Source organism: Papaver somniferum, chromosome 6, assembly GCF_003573695.1.
Source record: "Papaver somniferum cultivar HN1 chromosome 6, ASM357369v1, whole genome shotgun sequence".
Lineage (NCBI taxonomy): Eukaryota > Viridiplantae > Streptophyta > Magnoliopsida > Ranunculales > Papaveraceae > Papaver > Papaver somniferum.
Genome location: NC_039363.1, coordinates 63,629,463 through 63,649,653, shown reverse-complemented (window position 1 = coordinate 63,649,653; position 20,191 = coordinate 63,629,463). Strand labels below are relative to the sequence as shown.

General features: G+C 35.7%; 2 protein-coding genes and 1 long non-coding RNA gene across 3 annotated transcripts; 2 read left to right on the top strand and 1 right to left on the bottom strand.

The window, feature by feature from the left end:
- The first annotated feature begins 12,058 nt into the window (after positions 1-12,058).
- LOC113285721 lies at positions 12,059-12,908 on the top strand. The gene is made up of 3 exons (XR_003328883.1): positions 12,059-12,153; positions 12,256-12,393; positions 12,717-12,908. It is a non-coding gene; the product is annotated as an uncharacterized LOC113285721 (long non-coding RNA).
- An 869-nt stretch (positions 12,909-13,777) lies between these two features.
- On the top strand, positions 13,778-16,457 carry LOC113290865. The gene is made up of 6 exons (XM_026540455.1): positions 13,778-14,212; positions 14,324-14,428; positions 14,523-14,639; positions 14,882-15,318; positions 15,511-15,715; positions 15,905-16,457. Exons 1-6 carry the CDS (start codon positions 13,778-13,780, stop codon positions 16,436-16,438), a joined length of 1,833 nt encoding a protein of 610 aa, XP_026396240.1. The 3' UTR covers positions 16,439-16,457.
- A 611-nt stretch (positions 16,458-17,068) lies between these two features.
- On the bottom strand, positions 17,069-18,679 carry LOC113290864. Its single transcript, XM_026540454.1, has 4 exons — positions 18,649-18,679; positions 17,876-18,365; positions 17,607-17,774; positions 17,069-17,453 (listed from the first exon to the last, which is right to left on the bottom strand). Exons 1-4 carry the CDS (start codon positions 18,677-18,679, stop codon positions 17,069-17,071), a joined length of 1,074 nt encoding a protein of 357 aa, XP_026396239.1.
- Between the last annotated feature and the right edge of the window lie 1,512 nt (positions 18,680-20,191).

The window sequence follows — 20,191 nt, the reverse complement described above, 5'->3', positions numbered from 1 at the left end:
CTTTGTTGATCAAGAGAACCAGAAGAATGGCGTGAGCCGAGTCCGCGGACTCAGTCCGCGAACTTCCAAAGTTCTCAAACCCGAGAATTTATGCTGGAGTTGACAAACTACTTGCGTGAAGCTAAGTACGCGAACTCAGTCCGCGAACCGGCGACGTTCTCGTACCCGAGAATTTCTGCTGGAGTTTGTAAACTCTGCCCGGTAACTTAAGTCCGCGAACCTAGTCTGCGAACTTGAGAAGGTTATATATCTGAAGATGATTTCTGAACTTAAACTTAAAAAGACTAAGGAATGCAGTTTGCAAACCGTGGCTATAAAAGTTCATGAACCGATTCAAGTGAATCAAATTATCTTTGCTTCAATTGTGTCTTGTGTAGTACATAAGATTTCCTTGCAATTGAACAACTCTCTAACTAGTTCAAATGACATGGTTGATATGAAATGCTCATATGACTAACTATTTGGTTAACTATTGTTGAACCAACAAGTGCATACGTTTGGGTACGGTTAACAAACCTAGAAGCGTGCATTATCAAGTGTGTGTAACAAGCTAAAGTTTTTGATCTAACGGTTGAGAAATATTAGCTTGAATCTAAATCAGGTTTTCATCTAACGGTGAATATTGAATGCTTTGTTACTAACCTAACATTGATTGCAAACCCTGATTTGAAAGAATATATAAAGGAGACATCTAGTATTGTGCAAAACTAATCCCCACACCTTACGTGTGATACTAGTTTGCGTGCTATAGTCGATTCTCCTTTAACCTTTGGTTTTCTTCTTCTAAATCCAGGTTAACGACTTAAAGACTTCATTGGGATTGTAAAGCCAGACTGATACTACTTTTATCGTAGTTGTGTGATCTGATCTTGCATCTGCTATCGTACGAGTACAATCAGATTGATTGGCTTGAGATTGATATCTCCGATAGGCAAGATATAAAAAGTAATCACAAATATCTTCGTCTCATTGTTTGTCATTCCGCAACATCTTGTTTCGCTACCATACGATTAAGATTGTTGTGAGGTGCTTGATAACTCTAGGCTGTTATTCGGGAATATAAGACCGGATTATCAATTGGTTCCTGTTTACCTTGATTATTATCAAAAGACAGAACAAGACCTTTTAGGGTTTATCTGTGGGAGACAGATTGATCCTTTGATAGACTTGTCTGTGTGAGACAGATTTGTTTATTGTCAAAGCCTGCGATTTTGGGTCGTAGCAACTCATAGTTGTGGGTGAGATCATCTAAGGAAATCAATTGCAGAGTATCTTGTTGGGATCAAAGGCGTAGGGAATACAATTGTACCTTGGATCAGTGGGAGACTGATTGGGGTTCAACTACAGTCCAGTCCGAAGTTATCTTGGAATAGGCTAGTGTCTGTAGCGGCTTAATACAGTGTGTGTTCAATCTGGACTAGGTCCTGGGATTTTTCTGCATTTGCGGTTTCCTCGTTAAAAAAATTTACGGTGTTTGTGTTATTTCAATTTCCACATTATATTGTTTTATCTTTATAATTGAAATAATACATGTTGTGCGTTAGATCATCAATTAGAGTAATCCAACCTTTGGTTGTTGATTGTTATTGATTGATCCTTGGATACTGGTCTTTGGTATCATCCAAGTTATTCCTTGTATTTGATTAGAACTTGCAGTTCCTGCTTGAATAAATCAAATCAAGAGAGAGATATAAACTCGTTGATATACTTTTAATTGATTGAGTCTTGTTTATTCTCTTAAAATTATATTCGATTTTGTCCATACAGATTGCTAAGCGAAATATTGGGTGGTGTTGATAGACCCCCGCTTTTTCAGTTAACCTACAGGGTCTCGGTAGAAACCTAAGGTTAAAGAAGAATCGACTCTATCTAGTACAACTAGTATCACACAGGAGGTGTGGGGATTAGGTTTCCCAGTTTCTAGAGTTCTCCCTTATATAGTCTTTCAAATCAGGGTTTGCAATCAATGTTATCTTAGTAACAAAGCATTCAATATTCACCGTTAGATGAAAACCTGACTAGATTCAAGCTAATATCTTTCAACCGTTAGATCGAAACTTAGATTTTTACACACAAATGAAATGCACGTTTATCTAGGTTTGTGTAATCGTACCCAAACATGTACATCTAGTTGGTTCAACAGTAGTTAACTAAATGGGTAGCCGTATGAGCAATTTCATATCAACCATATTCTTCTTTACCACAACTAGTTCAAATGACTCAAATGAACTAGTTAGAGAGTTTTTCAACTGCTTAGATCTTATAGAAGTATACAAGACACAACGAAGTAAAAACGATTTGATTCACTCGAATCAATTCATGAACTTTATAGCTACGATTTGCAAACTTGCATTCCTTAGTTAATACAAGCTTAAGTTCACGAACAATCATTTTTAGAAAATAACCAACTCAAGTACGCGGACTTAAGTACCCAGAATAAGTTTGTTTTCAATTCACAAACTCCAGCGAAAATTTTCGGGATGAGAATCTCCAACAGTAGGCGGACTGGGTACGCGTTCTCTAGTTCCGGTTTTCCTGAGCAGCAAAGTACGCATACTTTGGTTCAAGGAATAAGGACTTATACATGTATGATTTATCACACAATTCTTATATCCAACCATGGTAATATAATCTAAACTCTCACTTTAATCATTGAAACATTCTTAGAGGAAGTTATATAGTTGTTGTTCACACACTATTTTTCGTCAAAGCAATTTTCAAGTAAGTGAAACTTAATATGACTTTCCTCACTAATAAAGATGAACTTGGCCAAAACAAAAGCTTACCAACACATATTTCGAGAAATAGATAAGCGAGATAAACTCGGCTCGAAATAACAAATGTGCATAATCAAAGTCTATATAGCAAAACGACTTTTGTCTGAAGATAGGAGATAAAGTAGATATACTTTTGAGTGATAGATAAGTTCAAGTCTCCACATACCTTTTAGTCGATGAAGTTTCACCAGTTCCTTGAGTAGTTCTTCGTCTTTGTATGTTGATCGCCATGGAGTCCTGAGCTCAACTACACTTTCTATCCTAGTCCGAGACTTAGCTATAAGTAGACTAGAAATCAAGACTTATAGTTTTGATCACTAACATTGAAAAACATGCTTGAGATAGCAATGCATGTGAGTTCGACCGAGAAGTGCTCTAACAATCAAGTCACAGACTTATCAAAGATGCTTTGAGAATAAATTTTGACGTTCTAGTAACGGTACCGGGTCAAAAAACTTGAATTTTTTATGTTCTGGACTTGTTTCAATTAAGAAAGGATCAACATGAAATATCGTTATTCTCTGTTTGATTAGAGGCTTCAGTTTGACAAAGAAGATTATAAAATGGAGTCTTTGTACTATTTCAATATCATCAAATGATGGAAATTAAACTAATAATATTCAAGACATAAACTAAGGATAGTTTGTCCAAAAGCCCTTGTTGTGCATAGTTTTTTTCTTTTTTGAGGGCACATGAGAGAAGAATGCACTTTTCAACACGATCAAGTAATATTGAGGTGAGCGTCAGTGAATTCACCACTATATTCTTGCACATGTTTGTCAATATCCATTTTTCACTGATTGTTTAGATCTAGATCTATTCCTTACTTTAGATTCATCATTTCCCTTAGAATCATCCAAACTTTTAGGAGAAGAAGGAAGATCATTACATACCTTGGATAGATTTGACTTTTATAAGAGTTGCACATTTGTCAAACGACTAGCTCTCTGCTGCAACTTGTTGACATATTTTATTTTTTGTTTATACCTGAGCATTGCTTAAGTTTGTGACCTCCAGTAGTACAATAAGGACATGTTTCCTTGAAGAGAAATTTGGGATCATCACTAGTTTCTGCAGATAGACACAGTTGAGATGGCCTTGAAAAATTTAAGAACAGAGTTTTCATTAGTAATTGAAAAGTCCATAATAATCTTCAAAGTATTTGATGAAGAATCATCAGGGAGGTTATCAAGATTGACTTGACATTGCTACATTCATCGAATTCGACAACTTCATCTAAGAGAACTACGCTTGAGACATTTTCATCTTCACAATCATAATGACCAGATGTTTTATCAAGTGTTGCATCGAGATCGTTGTTGCCAGCGTATTTTCAGCGATTTGGACACTCATTAGCAAAGTGACCGAATCCTCTACACTTGAAGCACTGAGGCATATCCCCATCATCACTATTGTTAGAGTCCCTGTTTTTAGGAGGAATACAATTATGTGGCTTATCTGATGATGATGGTTTTTCTCTGGAGAAACGTTTATTTATCTTCCTAAGAAGATCTCTAAATTATCTTGTGATAATAGATACAGAATTTTCAAGTTCTTCATCTAATATTCACGATAATCAATAAGATTTGTCTTAGAAATACCCACAGTTTCACTTTTATCAAGTACTTCAGTGTTTTTGAGTGCTTTGAAAGCAATACTTTTTCCAGCTTTAGTTTGTTGTTCATGATCAAAGATCTTTAACTTTCCAACGAAAGAGCTTCTGGAATGTGTAGAAAAATTGTTTCCTTCAGTGATGGCATGCTTCTTAGACTCGTATCAAGCTGACAAAGATCTCAGAATTTTCATCAAAATATCCCTCTCAAAAATAATCCTACCTAACCCATAAGAGGCATTCAATATCCCGATAATTTTTGATTAAATTCCTTAAAAGAATCTACGTCGGGCATACGAAATTTTTCCCAGTCAGAAGTTAGTTTTTGAAGCCTTGTTTCTTTCTCTGCGGTATTTCCTCAAATACGGTTTCTAAGATATCCCAAGCTTTCTTCGATGTAGTGCATGTAAAGACATGATGTTGAAGATCTTGGCTTATGTAATGAATGATTATATTTAGTATATTAGAATTATGCTTAGGATTACTGATTGCATCATGTCTAAAACTAGTTATGTCTTTCTCAACAGTCGCCTGTAGCAACTGTTGGAGGAACATGCTTGTTTACAACAATAACCGATGTTTTGAAATCACGATCTTGTATGAAGGAGCGTATAACTATTTTCCACCATAAGTAATTTGTGTCATTAAAGGATGGTGGTACATTAATAGAAATTGCAATTTTATCCATAGATTCAGATCGACACAAAAACAGACTTGTTAGGTCTTAATGTGTTAATTTGTAGCAGGTGTTGTAGGGAAATTGATTGCAAAAGAGGGTTAATCGGACACATTAAATTTTCTGCATGGGGAGGTCCGTTTGATATCCAAAATAAAAATTCCAATGGCTTTTGTTACTATAACCTTCCCAACCACAATTTTTTTGAGGCATTTCATTTCACCTCGAAATAAGAAATTTTATTGATACTCGGTATCAAAATAAAATAAATAAAAAATGATAAATTGTGGGTTCCATTATTTTTATGGTTACTGTTTAAACATTAAAGTACTTTGTATATACCGGAGCCTCTTACCTATTTAGTAAGAACTAGAATTCTTATCAATACTGGAACTCAAAGGGAGTAAGTACATGCATTAATATACCGAGGCTTCTTATTCCACAACAACGAAAGCACTCTTTCAATTTTTTTATATAATAGGGGATTCACTTGGAATCATTAGGATTTAAAAAATCCTCATATGGAAAAAGGGGAAAATAAAAAGGGCTAGAATATACACATTGATATTTTTGAACCGTATGCATCTAAAGGTGCGTGTACGATCCCTAAGGGATATAATTTTGTCCTAATCATAACTATCCCTCTTACTACAGAACGCGTACCTAGCCAACGCTTAGATCCGAATCTACCAAAAAACTTCTGGTTCACCCCAACATTACCCAGTATGATACCAATTGAAAATGAGAGGGTACCAAGTACACCATCAAATTTTTCGTTCGGCAACCTGTATGGAAGAAACCTAATATAATTTGTAAGTAGACCAACTTAATGATCCTTGAACAATATGTATATAGAGTTTATATTTCTACCTCTTCTCAATCAGAAAGTCAAGACAACAAAGTCTGTGGACCTGATTATATAGAAGAGTACTTGGACGATCTCAAAAATCAATATCCAAGATCAATCTAGTCGTATACAAATAATCGAATTTGAATTCTTCCAGGTATGAAACTTGTTATATATCTTTCAAGATACGAATTGAATTCAACAAGAACAAGTCTCGCAATCAATAACAATTAAGATGGACCTATCTACTATAATTGATTATCTACTACTTGTTATTCATAACTAATGATAAGCATTATAAAGCGTAAAGGGGAAAACACAAGACAACAGAAGTTTTGTTAACGAGGAAAACTGCAACCGCTGAAAAACCTCGGGATCTCGTCCATATTTGATTCCCTTAACTGACTTCCTTTACAATATAAGATTTGCTTCAGCCTAAGTGAACACTTACTATACCAATCCTCCTCTAACAGATAAGCCTATTTGATTTCGCTTTAGATCATTGATCAGGGCTTGGAAATCTATTTGCAATAAACAAAAGCTTGCAAATCTCATAAACCCAGAACACTTACACTCAGTTAGTTGATAAGCGTGGATTATTAACGAAACTCTTGAGAACAATCTTAAACCGATCAATTAAGAAGATTTTTCTTGTATCTATCTTGAGGAATTACAAAGTCTAAGATGAAGAGAAATTTGCGATTTTTATCTATCTCGTTCCTAAAAGAGATTACTAAAACCTCGATAACAAAATGAACAAGATCTGGATACATGAACTATCAAGGTAAAGATAGTCGTACCTGGCTTCACGAATACCTAAGTGAAGTCTTTAAATCATAAACCTTATGTTTCTCAGAATAAACATGGGTTCATAGAAGACGACTATAACAAATAACTATGGAACATAAATGTAAGGGATTGATTTTCCTAGTTATTTGAGTTTCTTTATTTATATATTTTCAAGACTAGGGTTGCTTAGAATTCAAGCTAAGATAACTTGAGATTCAAGAAAATACTATTTCTGTTTAGATGAAACTCTTGTTAGGAGTTCATGTAAGCATGTGAGAAGTTTGTCTTGGAATCACATGAAAGAATATATATTATGGTACACGTACTGAAACCATGTATAATGTTGGTTCTTGGCGAATATGCCATGATAACTAATAATAAATATCGTGTTCATTTAAATTGAATCAAGATGCACATGCACAAAGTGTTTTAGTGATCAAACATATATTACAGGTGTTTATGAAAGTCATAGCAATGCTAAACGTATTTTAGAAATATTCGAAATGCATCTACTTTAGTTCGTATTGGGTAAGTATGTGGAAAGGTACCGGTACCTGTGGACCAGTTCGTGAATTTCGATGTCCAAGGTACGTGTACCGAGTATGCGTACCCTAAGGCAATTCAAGAACTCGGGACCTTGAGGTATGCGTACCTTATTACTTTACACGAACTCAGGGGTATGCGTACTGGGTACGCGTACCTACCCCTATTCCGGAACTCAGATGACGACAGTACGTGCATCTTCCCGTGACCAGAATTTCAGTAGTTTGGAGAACTCTCCGTTATTGAATTTGAAACTTTCCCAATTGCCACATATGATGAACACTCTTGCTTGGGTAATTTTCAAATGATTAACTTGAATCAAAATAGTTCATTTAGAACAAATTTTTCTTAGCTAAATTTGTCAAGTATATGAGAAACTATTGCTTGAATCATATTTCTAGATAATTAACTTGACTCGAAACTATTTCTTTGTAATATCTTCTATAATTACGACATAGTCTCATGTAGATATAATGGTAATACATGTGAGTAAATAGAATGGTTCAGTCTTCACATACCTCTTTGTTAATGAAGTTCTCCAAATGTTTTCGTTTGATCTCCAGTCTTCAATCTTTGAGGGTTATGCAGTGATGTTCAATACTCAACTACCAAACTCTAATCCTAGTTCGAGACATGAATTAAGTAGACTTGAAATTAAGATTTGTGCATCTAACATTGACGACAAGCTTGAGATAGAAAAAAATTGCGAGCTCGACCGAGCAGTGCTCTAACATAGGGATTTGTAACTTAGGTTTTCTGGTTAATAACATGGCTCTAGCTCTACTAGTTACAAAAGAACGAGTTTCTTTTTGGTTATTGAAGACTAGATTGCTTCTACTACTCCAAATGAACCATAAAATAGTAGCAAATAAACATTGACATTCATCAAGAAATCTAGTAACATGATCCATAAGCCAGAACATAAGCTACCCAATCACAATCCAAGAAAACATGGGTAATAATACATAGAGATTAGAAACCACACATCACTAGAAAATGGGAAAAGCACAAGAGCATGCATGACAAATTCATGAAGATCAGAGCATCTAATACAGTCAACAGAGGCCATGGGTATTCTAGTATGACAAACACTTCTCCCAAGAATAACATTCTTAGTAGCATTCCAGATAAAAACCTGAACATGGTGCCCAACTCTAGGTTTCCAAAAGCATTTCAAAAATTTACTACAAGGGGATGGCCTAGACCTTTTGAATCCCAAGTAGGAAAATTTAGACGAAAATCTACCATTCTTTAAAAGCTCCCAATCCCTCCTTTCTAGAGTGCACAACTGGCTTAAGAAATGATGACAATCTTCTTAATAGAAGAATTATCAAAGTGGGTATTTAATCTACTAATATTCCAACTTCTAGTGGGTATTTAATCTACTAATGAAGTATCAGACTTTGTCACTAGGATCCTGAGGGACCATAGGATTAGGAGAAGCAGAACCTAACTTTTGTATCCACTTGTCACACTAGGGATCGATAAGTTTTTCATCACCAACAATCCAAGAGATAAAAGGTTTTATAAGTTCTTTTACGGTACAAGCATCTCCGAGACCAAAAGTATCTACTTGGACATTTGGCATTAAAGCAATCAGTCTTAGGAAAGTACCTAGCTTTGGGAACAATACCTAATAGGCAATTTGGGCTCTCAATGATTTTCCAAGCAATTCTAGGCAACATAGCCAAACTATTTAACTAAGCTTTTCCAAATCCTAAACCACCCTCAGACTTAGGGGAACCTAGTAAATGCAATTTTCTATCTTTAGGATCCAAAATTTCCCCTCACCAGAACTTACATAGGAAAGTCATTTTCCTACAAAGATTGGGAATTAAAAAAACTCAAATCTGTTATAAGGGGAAAGCTTGGCTAATGTGTTTACTTAAAGAAGTCCTAACAGCCTGAGATGGCAGTCTGTGGAACCAAGAAGAAATTATGGCATTCACAGATTGCAAGATACCCATGTGAGTTTGAATTTTAGAAGCTTGAAAAGAAATTAGAGTACTAATGTATTTTTTCCTTAAATCACGGATATGGATATTAAAAATGTCAGACAGTTGATTCATCAAATAATCAACAATATTTTACTAAACAAATACAAGACTTATCTAAATTGATTTCTTTCTCAAAGGCCAAACAATATTTATGTATATAATCTTTTATAATTTGAAAGTCTGTAACAGTTGCTTTAAAGATTGGAAGATGGTTCTGGACAGACTGGTCCATACTTTTTAATTATTTTTTCGAAAAAGAGGGATGTAACCTCATACTATATATTGATAATGATAACGATTCTCAGAAACTTGAGATCTGTTTGTTGTTACATGGTTGATACAGTTATAAATGTAGAGATTGTTTAAAATGGCATCTAGGGCATTCCCCTTCCAAATGTTTTCTACGACATTTCTATTACAAAAAAAAAAGAAGAGATATTAGCTGCCTTCTTTATTTTGTATATAGAATTTAAGATAAAAGTATTTACGTTGAAGTTAATATCAAGACTAACTTGATTTCCAAAATCATTATTAATTTCGTATCTTTGTTCTCTTGCTTTTGCATATCTTCCCATCAACATATTTAGAGTTGGTGAAGAATCACTTTGGAAGATGACTTGATAACCACTCCATTCAGTTGCCATTGGAAGGCAGCTTCCGCTCCTTTTTCTTCTAGCTGTTTTCTGATGTTGCAATCTGCATAGGATCCCCTAGCTTCAATTGTGGTACCTGTGTATTTAATAAGAGTCAGTCCAATACCTGAAGTAGTGATAGGATTGTGCATTGACAATGCTATATTTATTCTTAAGCTCATATAAGCCAATTCTTTCGCTGGTTCAGAGGGTCTGCATAATACTGTATGTTGATATGATTACTTGCATCAAGCTATTAATCTTACTATTTGTTTTGCTGTATTCGCATTGTTTTGAATTGATTTTGGAAATTAGACTTATATCTTGCTTTCCAAATATGCCAACTAATGAGACCACAAAATTCAGGACAACCTAAAATACATTTCCCTTTGTTTCATCTTTGATCCATGAATTTAACCATTCTTGGAAACTAGACCGGCCCATACGAAAGTCAGCAACTCACAGAACCACTATCTAAGCCCATAAGGTTATTTATAGTAGGGTCCAACTGGATTTTAGATTTATCACTAGGTCCATAATATTTTGAAAAGAGCAAAATGACGAGCTTACCCTAGTAGTTACCACGTGTGAAGAATGCACCCACTATCTATTCCCATACAAAACCGCTGAAACGGTCAGAAAAATCATTCGTTTTCTAAGAGAAAAAACTTTCTCTTCACAGAGAATTCAGAGAATCCTAACTATCCCAAATTCATTTAGAGATTTTTGAGACAACAGATCTCAAAAATCATTCAGAGATTTTTGCTAGTTTGAAAAACCCTAAACCTAAATTTCTCTTCTCTTCCGATAATGGTTAAAACAAGAAAAATCACAAGAACAATCCAAGAAGAAGAAACAATAATGGATGATAGCACTGCTCCTAGAACATCAGAAGACGATTCAAGAATTTCAAGACGAAAATCAAAGAGAAAAAAGAGTAAAAAGGTTGAAACACCGAAATCGAAGAAAAAAGGTACTGATTCAGAAAACCAATCTACATGCAACTTCTACTTTGTGTTTCTAGCACTTAGAATTGGGAGTACATAACTATAAAACTGCAGAATAAGAATCAAAAGTGATATGCAATTTGTTTCATTTTATTTCTGATACATAGAGCCAGCAATACATATATCAAATACTGAGGTTTTTTCTTAATTAGGTTGTTTTTTGGCAGTACATAAGTCCAGTAGTGAATGGGTAACATTGTTTATGTGTCTATTTACCACTGTTTGTGTTTCTGGCACATAATTGGCAGTACATAACTAAAAAACTGAGACATTGTAGTGTTTATGTACTCTAAATTCATCTGTTTCTTTGTTTATGTGATAATGATCTTTGGATATGAAGTACATAAGGCCAATAGTGATTGATTGTGTTTCTGAGATGATGAATGTGTAGTCCATAAATGTTGTACTGAAATAAAACCAATTAAATTTTGCAGGTAAGGTTGTGCCAAAATCTGTTAGGAAGTTGTATAGGTCTGGTTTCACAGCATTACATAGCCTGGTTGCCAGAATGAAGGCGAGTAAATATACTTTGAGTGAAGCCACATTGGAAAAGATAGCCGAATCTTCTTATAGACAGATCTTTTTGGTGTTCTGGCACACTAAGTACTCAGAAAGTCATTGGGAAAAGTTGGAAGCTGCAGTGAAAAAGTACTTGAAGTGTTACAAAAGGGGTCGAGTCAAGAATGAGCTCACATTTGAGTTTGTTAGAAGAGGTGAAACACACATTATCACGTCGACACCAGAAAAAATGGGTGTAATGTTTGGAATGCCAAGAATGGCAGGAAGAAGAACTGATGACACCTTTTTGATGGTAGGTGGTGGATGGAGGCAGAAACCATTCTACATTAGACACTTTGGTGATAGCAACACGGTTACAAGACCAATGCTACAAGATGCCATCTTGAAACTGCTCAAGCGTACTAGTATCAAGAATTGTAAATCTGAAGGTGGCAAAGACAGTGATGATGACAATGATGAACAAGTAACCGATAGTGAATATGATGAAGATATGGAGTACAGGATACCAAGAGTAGAAACAGAACAAACAATTGAAGATATGGTTAAGCTATTATGCCTGTTTATGTGTATTACTTTGTTTTTTACAACAAAAGATGCTCATAAACTCAAAGAAATGTACTTTGGTTTAGTTGATGATCTTGAGAAGTCAAAGAATATATCTTGGCCTGACCTGATACATAGTTTCTTAGAGAAGAAAATCAATCAGAACTACAACACTCCCGAGGACATCACTGGTTGTGTCGTCTATTTGTTGGTATCGATCATCTAGTACAAGCTTTTTTTTTCCAAGTACATATTTACTCTACTGTCATTTAAGTTTCTGTATTTGATTCTATTGATGTTATTTTTGTCATAGTTGTTGTATGCGGAGCATACTCACTTGGTGAAACCAGTGACGTTACCAGATGATCGATACCTTCCAAGAGCGGCAAGGTGGAACATCAAAGAAATATCTGTTGAGTTTCTAAAGGATATGGAGGCTTCGCAATACACAGTAAGTCCCTAAGAAAAACAATACATATTACTAGGATAAGTTTTATTTCATTATGCTTCTTGTAGTTTTGGTTTAGGAAACAATGATGCACCAGTACATATCTAAAAAACTGATTAAAGTTGATGAATTTAAGTATAATTATTTGTGTTTTCATAAATAATTATACTTAAATGATTTGTTTTAGGTAGGACACTATCAGAAAAGCAGTTTTCTGATTGACCAAAATGATTGTGTGCGTGTCATATGCACTATTTATTTGAGTACATATATGTTATACTGATACAAAAACTGGTTATATGTGTGCGTTATATGTACTTTTCCAGTTCTCTAAAGAATTTAAGGATGAATATACTATGTATGAAAAAGAAATGTTGAATGAAATTGCTCAAAGGCTTCCAGTTGAAGAAGTGCCATTGACAGTAGATTGGCAAGAAAAATTCGAGGATTTGGAAGTAAAGAATGAAGATTTGAGGCTGACAATTGCAGAAAAATGGTGTGAATTACAGAGCAGGAAAGAGGACGGACTACCCATTGATGTGAGTATCCTAGAAGAGCTTTTGAATGATATATATCACAGAGCTTACCCACCTCCACAACCAAACTCGGGAGAAGAAGAATCTAGCAGTAGCTCTGAAGAAGGGCATGATGATTTGGATGACACCGTTCCATCAGCAACTACTCCTTTGGTAACAGAGGATGAACAGGAAATTCCAGATGATACCCAAGAAAATTCGAATGAACAGGGAAATGCTACTCCAACAATGCCTGTTATGGGGGGATCTGAAGAAAATCTCACACAGTTCGATATTGAAGTTTCACAGTTTAAAATTTGGGCTAGATCTGATTTGGAGCGAAAGGTGAAAGAGTTGCAAGAGGAAAAGAGCATGCCAGAACCATCACAGTTAAGTTATATTCTTTCTAGTATTAGTTTAGTTTGTAAAAAACTAAAACTTGTCAGTACATATCTACTATACTGAAAAACATACAAGTACATATCTGCAATACTGATTAAAAACATATCACCTTATGTTGAATAACAGACTGAAAAGGCTGAACTCCAACAAACAGCAGCGACACAAGTTTTGGGTAATATTGAAGTGGAAATTGGTTCTCTTAGAGATAGACAGGTGAGCGAATTGAACGTTACACTAGTTACCAATTTTATACTTTGTCATCCTATAAAATAATACGGTTTGGCATTGCATTTATGTAGGGTGCATCGCTTGAAGAAATGTTGCCGAATATGCAGTTTATGCCTTTGGTTTGTGAGCTGCCGAGTCTCAAAGAACTGCATACCGTGCCGATGGAGAAACTGATTGACCTGGCCATCCATGGGAAGGGTATTTATACCGATGAGTACTCAAAATATCTATAAGCTGAAATTATGGGAGATCCTTATCCATCCTTAGGAATTCTTAGTCTGGAGTACCCGTCGACTGGTAGTTTACCAAGCTTGGAAAAAATGGAATCTTCTCAAATCTTCGACAAATTTTATGCTAAAGATCTGGATCCTCCATCACAAGTTTCAAGACCAACTTTTGACTTGGGTTTAGGACCAAGTGATCAAAATGGAGAAGAGGTGCAGCAGCCTGCAATTGATCTAGGTGCACCTGATCCACCTCAAATCCATCTTGCAGCTGCGCCTGCGCATAATGAAGCTCCAGCTGCTAGAGGAGCATCAGATCAAGCTCAAACGGATCCCTCGGATGAGCAAGCTCAAATCGATACCGCACCTACACTTTATGAAGCCTCTGCAATTGTTTTAGCTGCAGCTGAAAAAACTCGTTTGAAAGCTGATCTTCAGCAACCTCAACAAGAAGTATGAACATGTTCTAAACCTAGTACATATATCCTTCTGATACATATAACCAGCAGTACGTATATCAATTTTTGGTCAAATAGCTCGTAGTCTGATTTGTTTCAAATGCAGGGAATAAGGAAACCTTGGGATCCCATTCCATTCAATGAAGTAGAAAGGAAGAAGAAAATGAAGAATGACAGAAAGCAACAGCCTACTAAAAAATTAGAGAGTCTTGTAAGTACCTAAATCTACTTCTGTTTAATGAATTTATGTTTTGTTTTTAATGATGCTTTTAGCATATGTACTAATGCTGCCGATTCTCAAACAGAAGTATCCAGTTTTAGATGCTGAAAAGGCAGAGGAAGCTCGACTGAAGAAGAATATGAGCGCCGAAAAAGCTAAAGCATATGCTGAGACTCTCCAACTTCTTTCTGAGCTACAGAAGGTAATTATAATTACCAAAAAAGTGAAAAGTAAAAAATTTATCAATACTTAATGGACCACTTATGTTACATATGTTCAATAACATGGGAAAAACCAACAGTACATATGTTATGTACTCAGTGAAACTAAAAGTACATAACTTCTGTACTGAAAAGAATCCAAGAATACATATGTTCTATTCTGTTCATTTTTTTTTTTGCTTTTTTAGTCTCTCATTTTTTTTACGTTTATGGTATATTGAAGGATAACGAACCTGGAGTTAGTCAAACATCAGAGGAAGATGACGTAACACTTGCCAAGAGACTCGAAGATAGGATGGCTACAAAGAGTAATGAAGTCAAACCAATAGCGAAGTCGACCACGTCAGTCATGGACAAGGAGAAAAAAAAGACGACTATCTCAGCCAAGGAGAAGAAACTTACTCCAAAAATCACATACACCCCTCAGAAGCCAGTAACTCGGAGCCACCCGCAGAAAAGAGTTGATCCTGAGTTTGCTAGTGGCAAAGGACTGTCGGGACATAAAAGGCGAAAAACAAAGTCCAGAACTGAAAACCCAGTTGGAAAAGATTGCCCAACAGAGAAAGTTCAGAAAAAGGATAGCGAGAATGTGAGAAAGAGAAAAGCTAAAGGTGATCCAAATCTGCAAGAACTTACTAAAAAAGTGAAGAATGCACGCAAGTTGTTGAGCCTAAGGAAATCTCCGTTCTATTAGGATTTGCGTTCACAACAAAGAGCGCTTCTCTCTCCTTTTTTTGACAAAGCTACCTCAATGTGAGTCTCTCTTGGATATGTCCCTTTCATTTTAACAAAACTTTATGTACTTCGTTTAGAATCAAACTTATAATTGATTTGGATTATTTGAATTTGCAGCAACAGTGCTTGGAAATCTCCTGCTGTGATTGGTCATCACATATTATCTGCAGAGACCTTTGAAGATCTGCTACATAACAAGGCTTTAGAGGGAGATCTTATAAATTACTGGCAATACCAACTGAAAAAAGCATATCATAATGAGCAACCAGTGAATGGACAGAGAAAGTACATTCCAGTACTCCACATTGATCCAACAGGCTGGGTATGTTTTCCAATTTATCTTTATAAACAACATGCATCATGTCTTTGTAAAGGGCATAGCATATCTGCGAAACTAAAACGAAACAATTTTTTTTTGATGTTGTAACAAATATTATGCTTTCATATATGTGTTTTACACTATAATTTTCAGTACATATTTACTACACTGATAAATTTAATTCTTTTTCAGTTTTATTTAAGTGACCCAGTACATCAAGTAGCAGCAAACACTGCTGTATTCTTACCCATCAGGAATATGGAGGAAGGAACCAGGAAGATTATTATTCCAATGTCACACCAAAACGTGCATTGGACGCTTCTTGTGTATGAATGCGAGAAAGGCGAATTCTTCTACTACAACACTTGGGAAGCTGTATCCAAAAATGAGTGTCTCGATAATGCTAATCTTATGGAAGAATACTGCTTGTTAGCAATTAATGAACGCTTGTCGAGCCTGCGCCTTCCACTTGTAAGCAGAGTAAAGATGATTAGTTACCCAACACCTCAACAGGGAGACTATCCAGATTGTGCAATATATATCATGCACATCATGAAGAAAGTTGCAAAGGAGGAAGTAATTGATGGAGTGCGAATGAGCTTGGGAGACCCAGAAGAACTAAAGGACAAAATACATAAGAAGAGGATCTCTTTAGCATGCAAAATACTCTCAGCAACATCTCCTCCTGAGGAGAGCTGGAATATTCATGCTCCAAAAGGTTTTTAAGACAGTGCTTATATGAATTAGGAATGCATAGTAGAAGTTATCATAGAGAACATATTCAGAGTTTGCTAGTTTGTTTTAGACAATATCAAAGTTTAGTAATTATTCTTATTTATTTTGATAACAATTGTTCTCGAAACTATGGTGTTTGTGTTTAATCTATGTACAGTTGTTTGGCTTTATAAAAATGTTGACATGTTGGATGGTAAAAGTACATAGTATGAAGTGTTTTGTTGTGTATTATGTAACATAGACCATCTATTAGAGTCAATTGAAGAATATGACTCTCTAAATTTGTTAATCATGATGGGAGAGAACATGAATCTCAGAGCTGGTCTCTTTGTTTGGTGTGTCTTAATTGAACAGAAAGTACATAATAGTTGTGCTCAGAAAGTCTTGAACAAACTTGGAAATCAACCTGAAAACCAATAATATTGAAAGTGGATAATGCAGTACAAAGTACCATTAAAAGAGTCTTAAATGAGCACAAAGTACCTTGTCCCAGAAAGATATCAAACAGTACATAATTTCAGCACTCTAAAAAAAGCGAACAAAAGTATTTAAAATGATGTGCAAAACAGAATCTGCATTGTGACCAATAGAACTAATAAGGGAGAACTGAAAATCTAAAACTCATGGGTATGAAGGAATGACAGTGCACGTTGCCTTGTTGTGGTGAGTTTTCTTCTTACAGTTGGAACAACGGACGGACTTCCTAGCTTTCTCCCATGCATTCTTGATAAGATTTCCGTTTGGCCTACCTGGTGGAACTCGTGGATGGGGTGGAAAAATAGTATCCTCTGGAAGATACTGCTCTGGCCTGTTGTAGTTGGGGATTGGTCTGATAGCAATTGAATACAGCTGCTGAAAATTTGTAACTTTGAAGTAGTCTTCGATATAATCTACGTATCGATCACCCTTGGAAGATATAGCTGCTGTAGCATGAGAGCATGGAAAACCATAAACACGCCATCTTTGGCAGGTGCAAGTCTTGTTCAGCAGATCAACAGTGTGAGACCTGCAGATGCGTAAAAAGCTTTTCAGCACAAATAACTTAAAAAGTAGTACATATATGCAGCACTGCAAGCAAATACAAAAAAACAAAACATATGATTCACTCCTACATGTATGCTATAGTACAGTAAAAGTTGTTTTATGGGATAAAGCTAACCTAGGCGAATGAATCTCATACTCATACGCAGATGACTGAGTAACATTCCAAACTCGACCAATTTGAATATGTTCTTTAAGTAACGCCTCGTAGGTAGGAGTGAGCTTCTCTGGGTCCATCAAAAGACTCATTTCGCGACGTTCATTCATCAACTGCATAACGCGTAACCTATGAATGGAACAAAAAGAACAACTGTAATAAATTTTGAACAAAAAAAAAATGAACCAAAAACAAAGAAAACACAAACAAAAAAAAACACACACACAAACCTGATCATGTCAACGAGGGCGCAGGCAGGCAACCTCTTGTCTTTCCGAATCCAATTATTGAAGGACTCAGCAACGCTTGATGTAGTCTGACCAAATCTACAGCCAGTGAAGAACGCGCTGGACCAATGTTCCCTAGGCATATTGCGGCAATACTCAGCAACCCCAGGCCTTCCCATTAACTCCATTTCCATTAGTGCTTCTTCATATCTTGATGGTGTGAGAGCATAAGTTGCTTTTTTGAAACAAGCCATAACTTCTTTGTACTTCTCGTCCGATTTCCTGATTGGTAAGTTTCCTTGCAAGTGGTAGTAACAATAGCCATGATGGGAAGTAGGAAAGTGTTTAGGAATAGCCCTCAACAATCCTTCATGACGATCAGACATAAAGGTGATAGGACGGTCATCAACAATGTTGCTAAGATTGCACATAAACCAATCCCAATTGTCAACATCCTCTCCTGGGACCAATCCAAAGGCTAGCGGATAAAAACCTGGAAAAAACAAACAGTACATATATTATATACTGTCACTAAATATGTTGCTATATTCATAGACGTAACATATATTATGTACTGGAAAATAGACTAAGAATTTCCAGTACATAATAGACATATTGTACTCAAGAAAAGGTCTTATGCTTACATATATGAATTAATGTGTGTTAGACACAATAACTTTTCAGTACATAAATGGTATACTCAAAAAGTTCCAACGATTAAAAGCAGTGAATAACTTGTAAACAATAACAATTAAAACGTAACAAAGAGCACTTGCCTTGATTCCCATTCAGACAAGTAGCAGCCATAAGGGTACCTCTAAATCTCCCGGTCAGAAAAGTTGCATCAACAAAAATCATTGGTCGACAAAGTCTATAAACTTCAATACAAGCGCCTATTGTGATGAATTTCAAATGTCTGAGTTGCATCGTTAAACTGAAAATCCTCATAAGAGCCAGGATTTGTTTCTTTCAATGAATTCACCCACCAAACCAGATCAGAGTAAGACTTTACATCATTCCCAAAAATTTCATGGTGTGACCGTTCCAAACCATGATATGCATGGTGATATTTGATATTAACATCAGCACCAACTTTTATATAATCTTCAATTTCGCGAGGCTTGATAAGTGGGTTGTGCATCACACGATCATGAATAAGGTTGTGTACCAGCTTCTTCGATACTTTAGGACTTCTCAACTTCACACCAGCTCCACAAGTGTGCCTCCCAACATACTTTTTTATCCTAAAAACATCGCAAGTAGAATCAATAGCAACTGCATGGATCATCCAAGTGCACGGGACTTTACTGCATTTCATTGTGAACCTTTCACGATCATTCTTCACCTTTGTTACGCGATACCCAGTCTTCAAACAATACTTTTGACAGGCCAACCGAACAGCATCAACACCACCACGAAAAAGCTTGTTATGATCATCAAAAACATTCTCCCACCCATCGGACAGAAGAGGTTTAACAATTTCTTTTCCATCAGTTTCATAACTATCTCTATCTGCCCTAATCAGTTCTGAATTGTTGTCGACGTCGCTGAATGTAGAGGAACTACATCCACCAGCAGAAAGAAAATCCACATGCAGCTCAAAGAACGTCGATTTCTTTGAAAAATGCAAGGCAGCGAGACCATGAAGTTGAAAGTCAGCAATCACATGCACTTTGACACCATTCTCAACATAAGTGATGATAATCTCAGAAAGGTTCAAGGTTCTCCAGTTTTCACAAATAAGAAATTTCAGGTCATCAATACTAGACTTAAAAGTAACGAGGTGAGCAAAATGATGATGCTTATAGTAAATGTATGCATAGCAGTAGGTATTTGGATTGGAACACTCTGCATCAGACATGTTTTGAACCTGCAAATGTGACAAAGATGTAACAGTATTAAAATACAGTATTTCACATACGTACTGATGGGTCAAACTAAAAAAAGTGAGAGATCTATGCAAGAAACAGAATCTAAGAGCAGAAACAATGAGTATGTCATATATGTACTGCTGGATAATACGATATGAAAGTGAGAACAAACCTGATTTTGAAAAGAAAACAGAAAGATAATCAAATCGAAAGCTAAAATAAGCTAAAAACTTAACAATCTAACCAAATAACTGAATAAATACGAACAAGATTCATATAAAACAAACAGAACACAACCAATCTCCATGATCCAAAATTCAAATCTTAAACATGATTCAAAAACTGTAGCAGAAACAATGAGTATGTCATATATGTACTGCTGGATAATACGATCTGAAAGTGAAAACAAACCTGATTTTGAAAAGAAAACAGAAAGATAATCAAATCG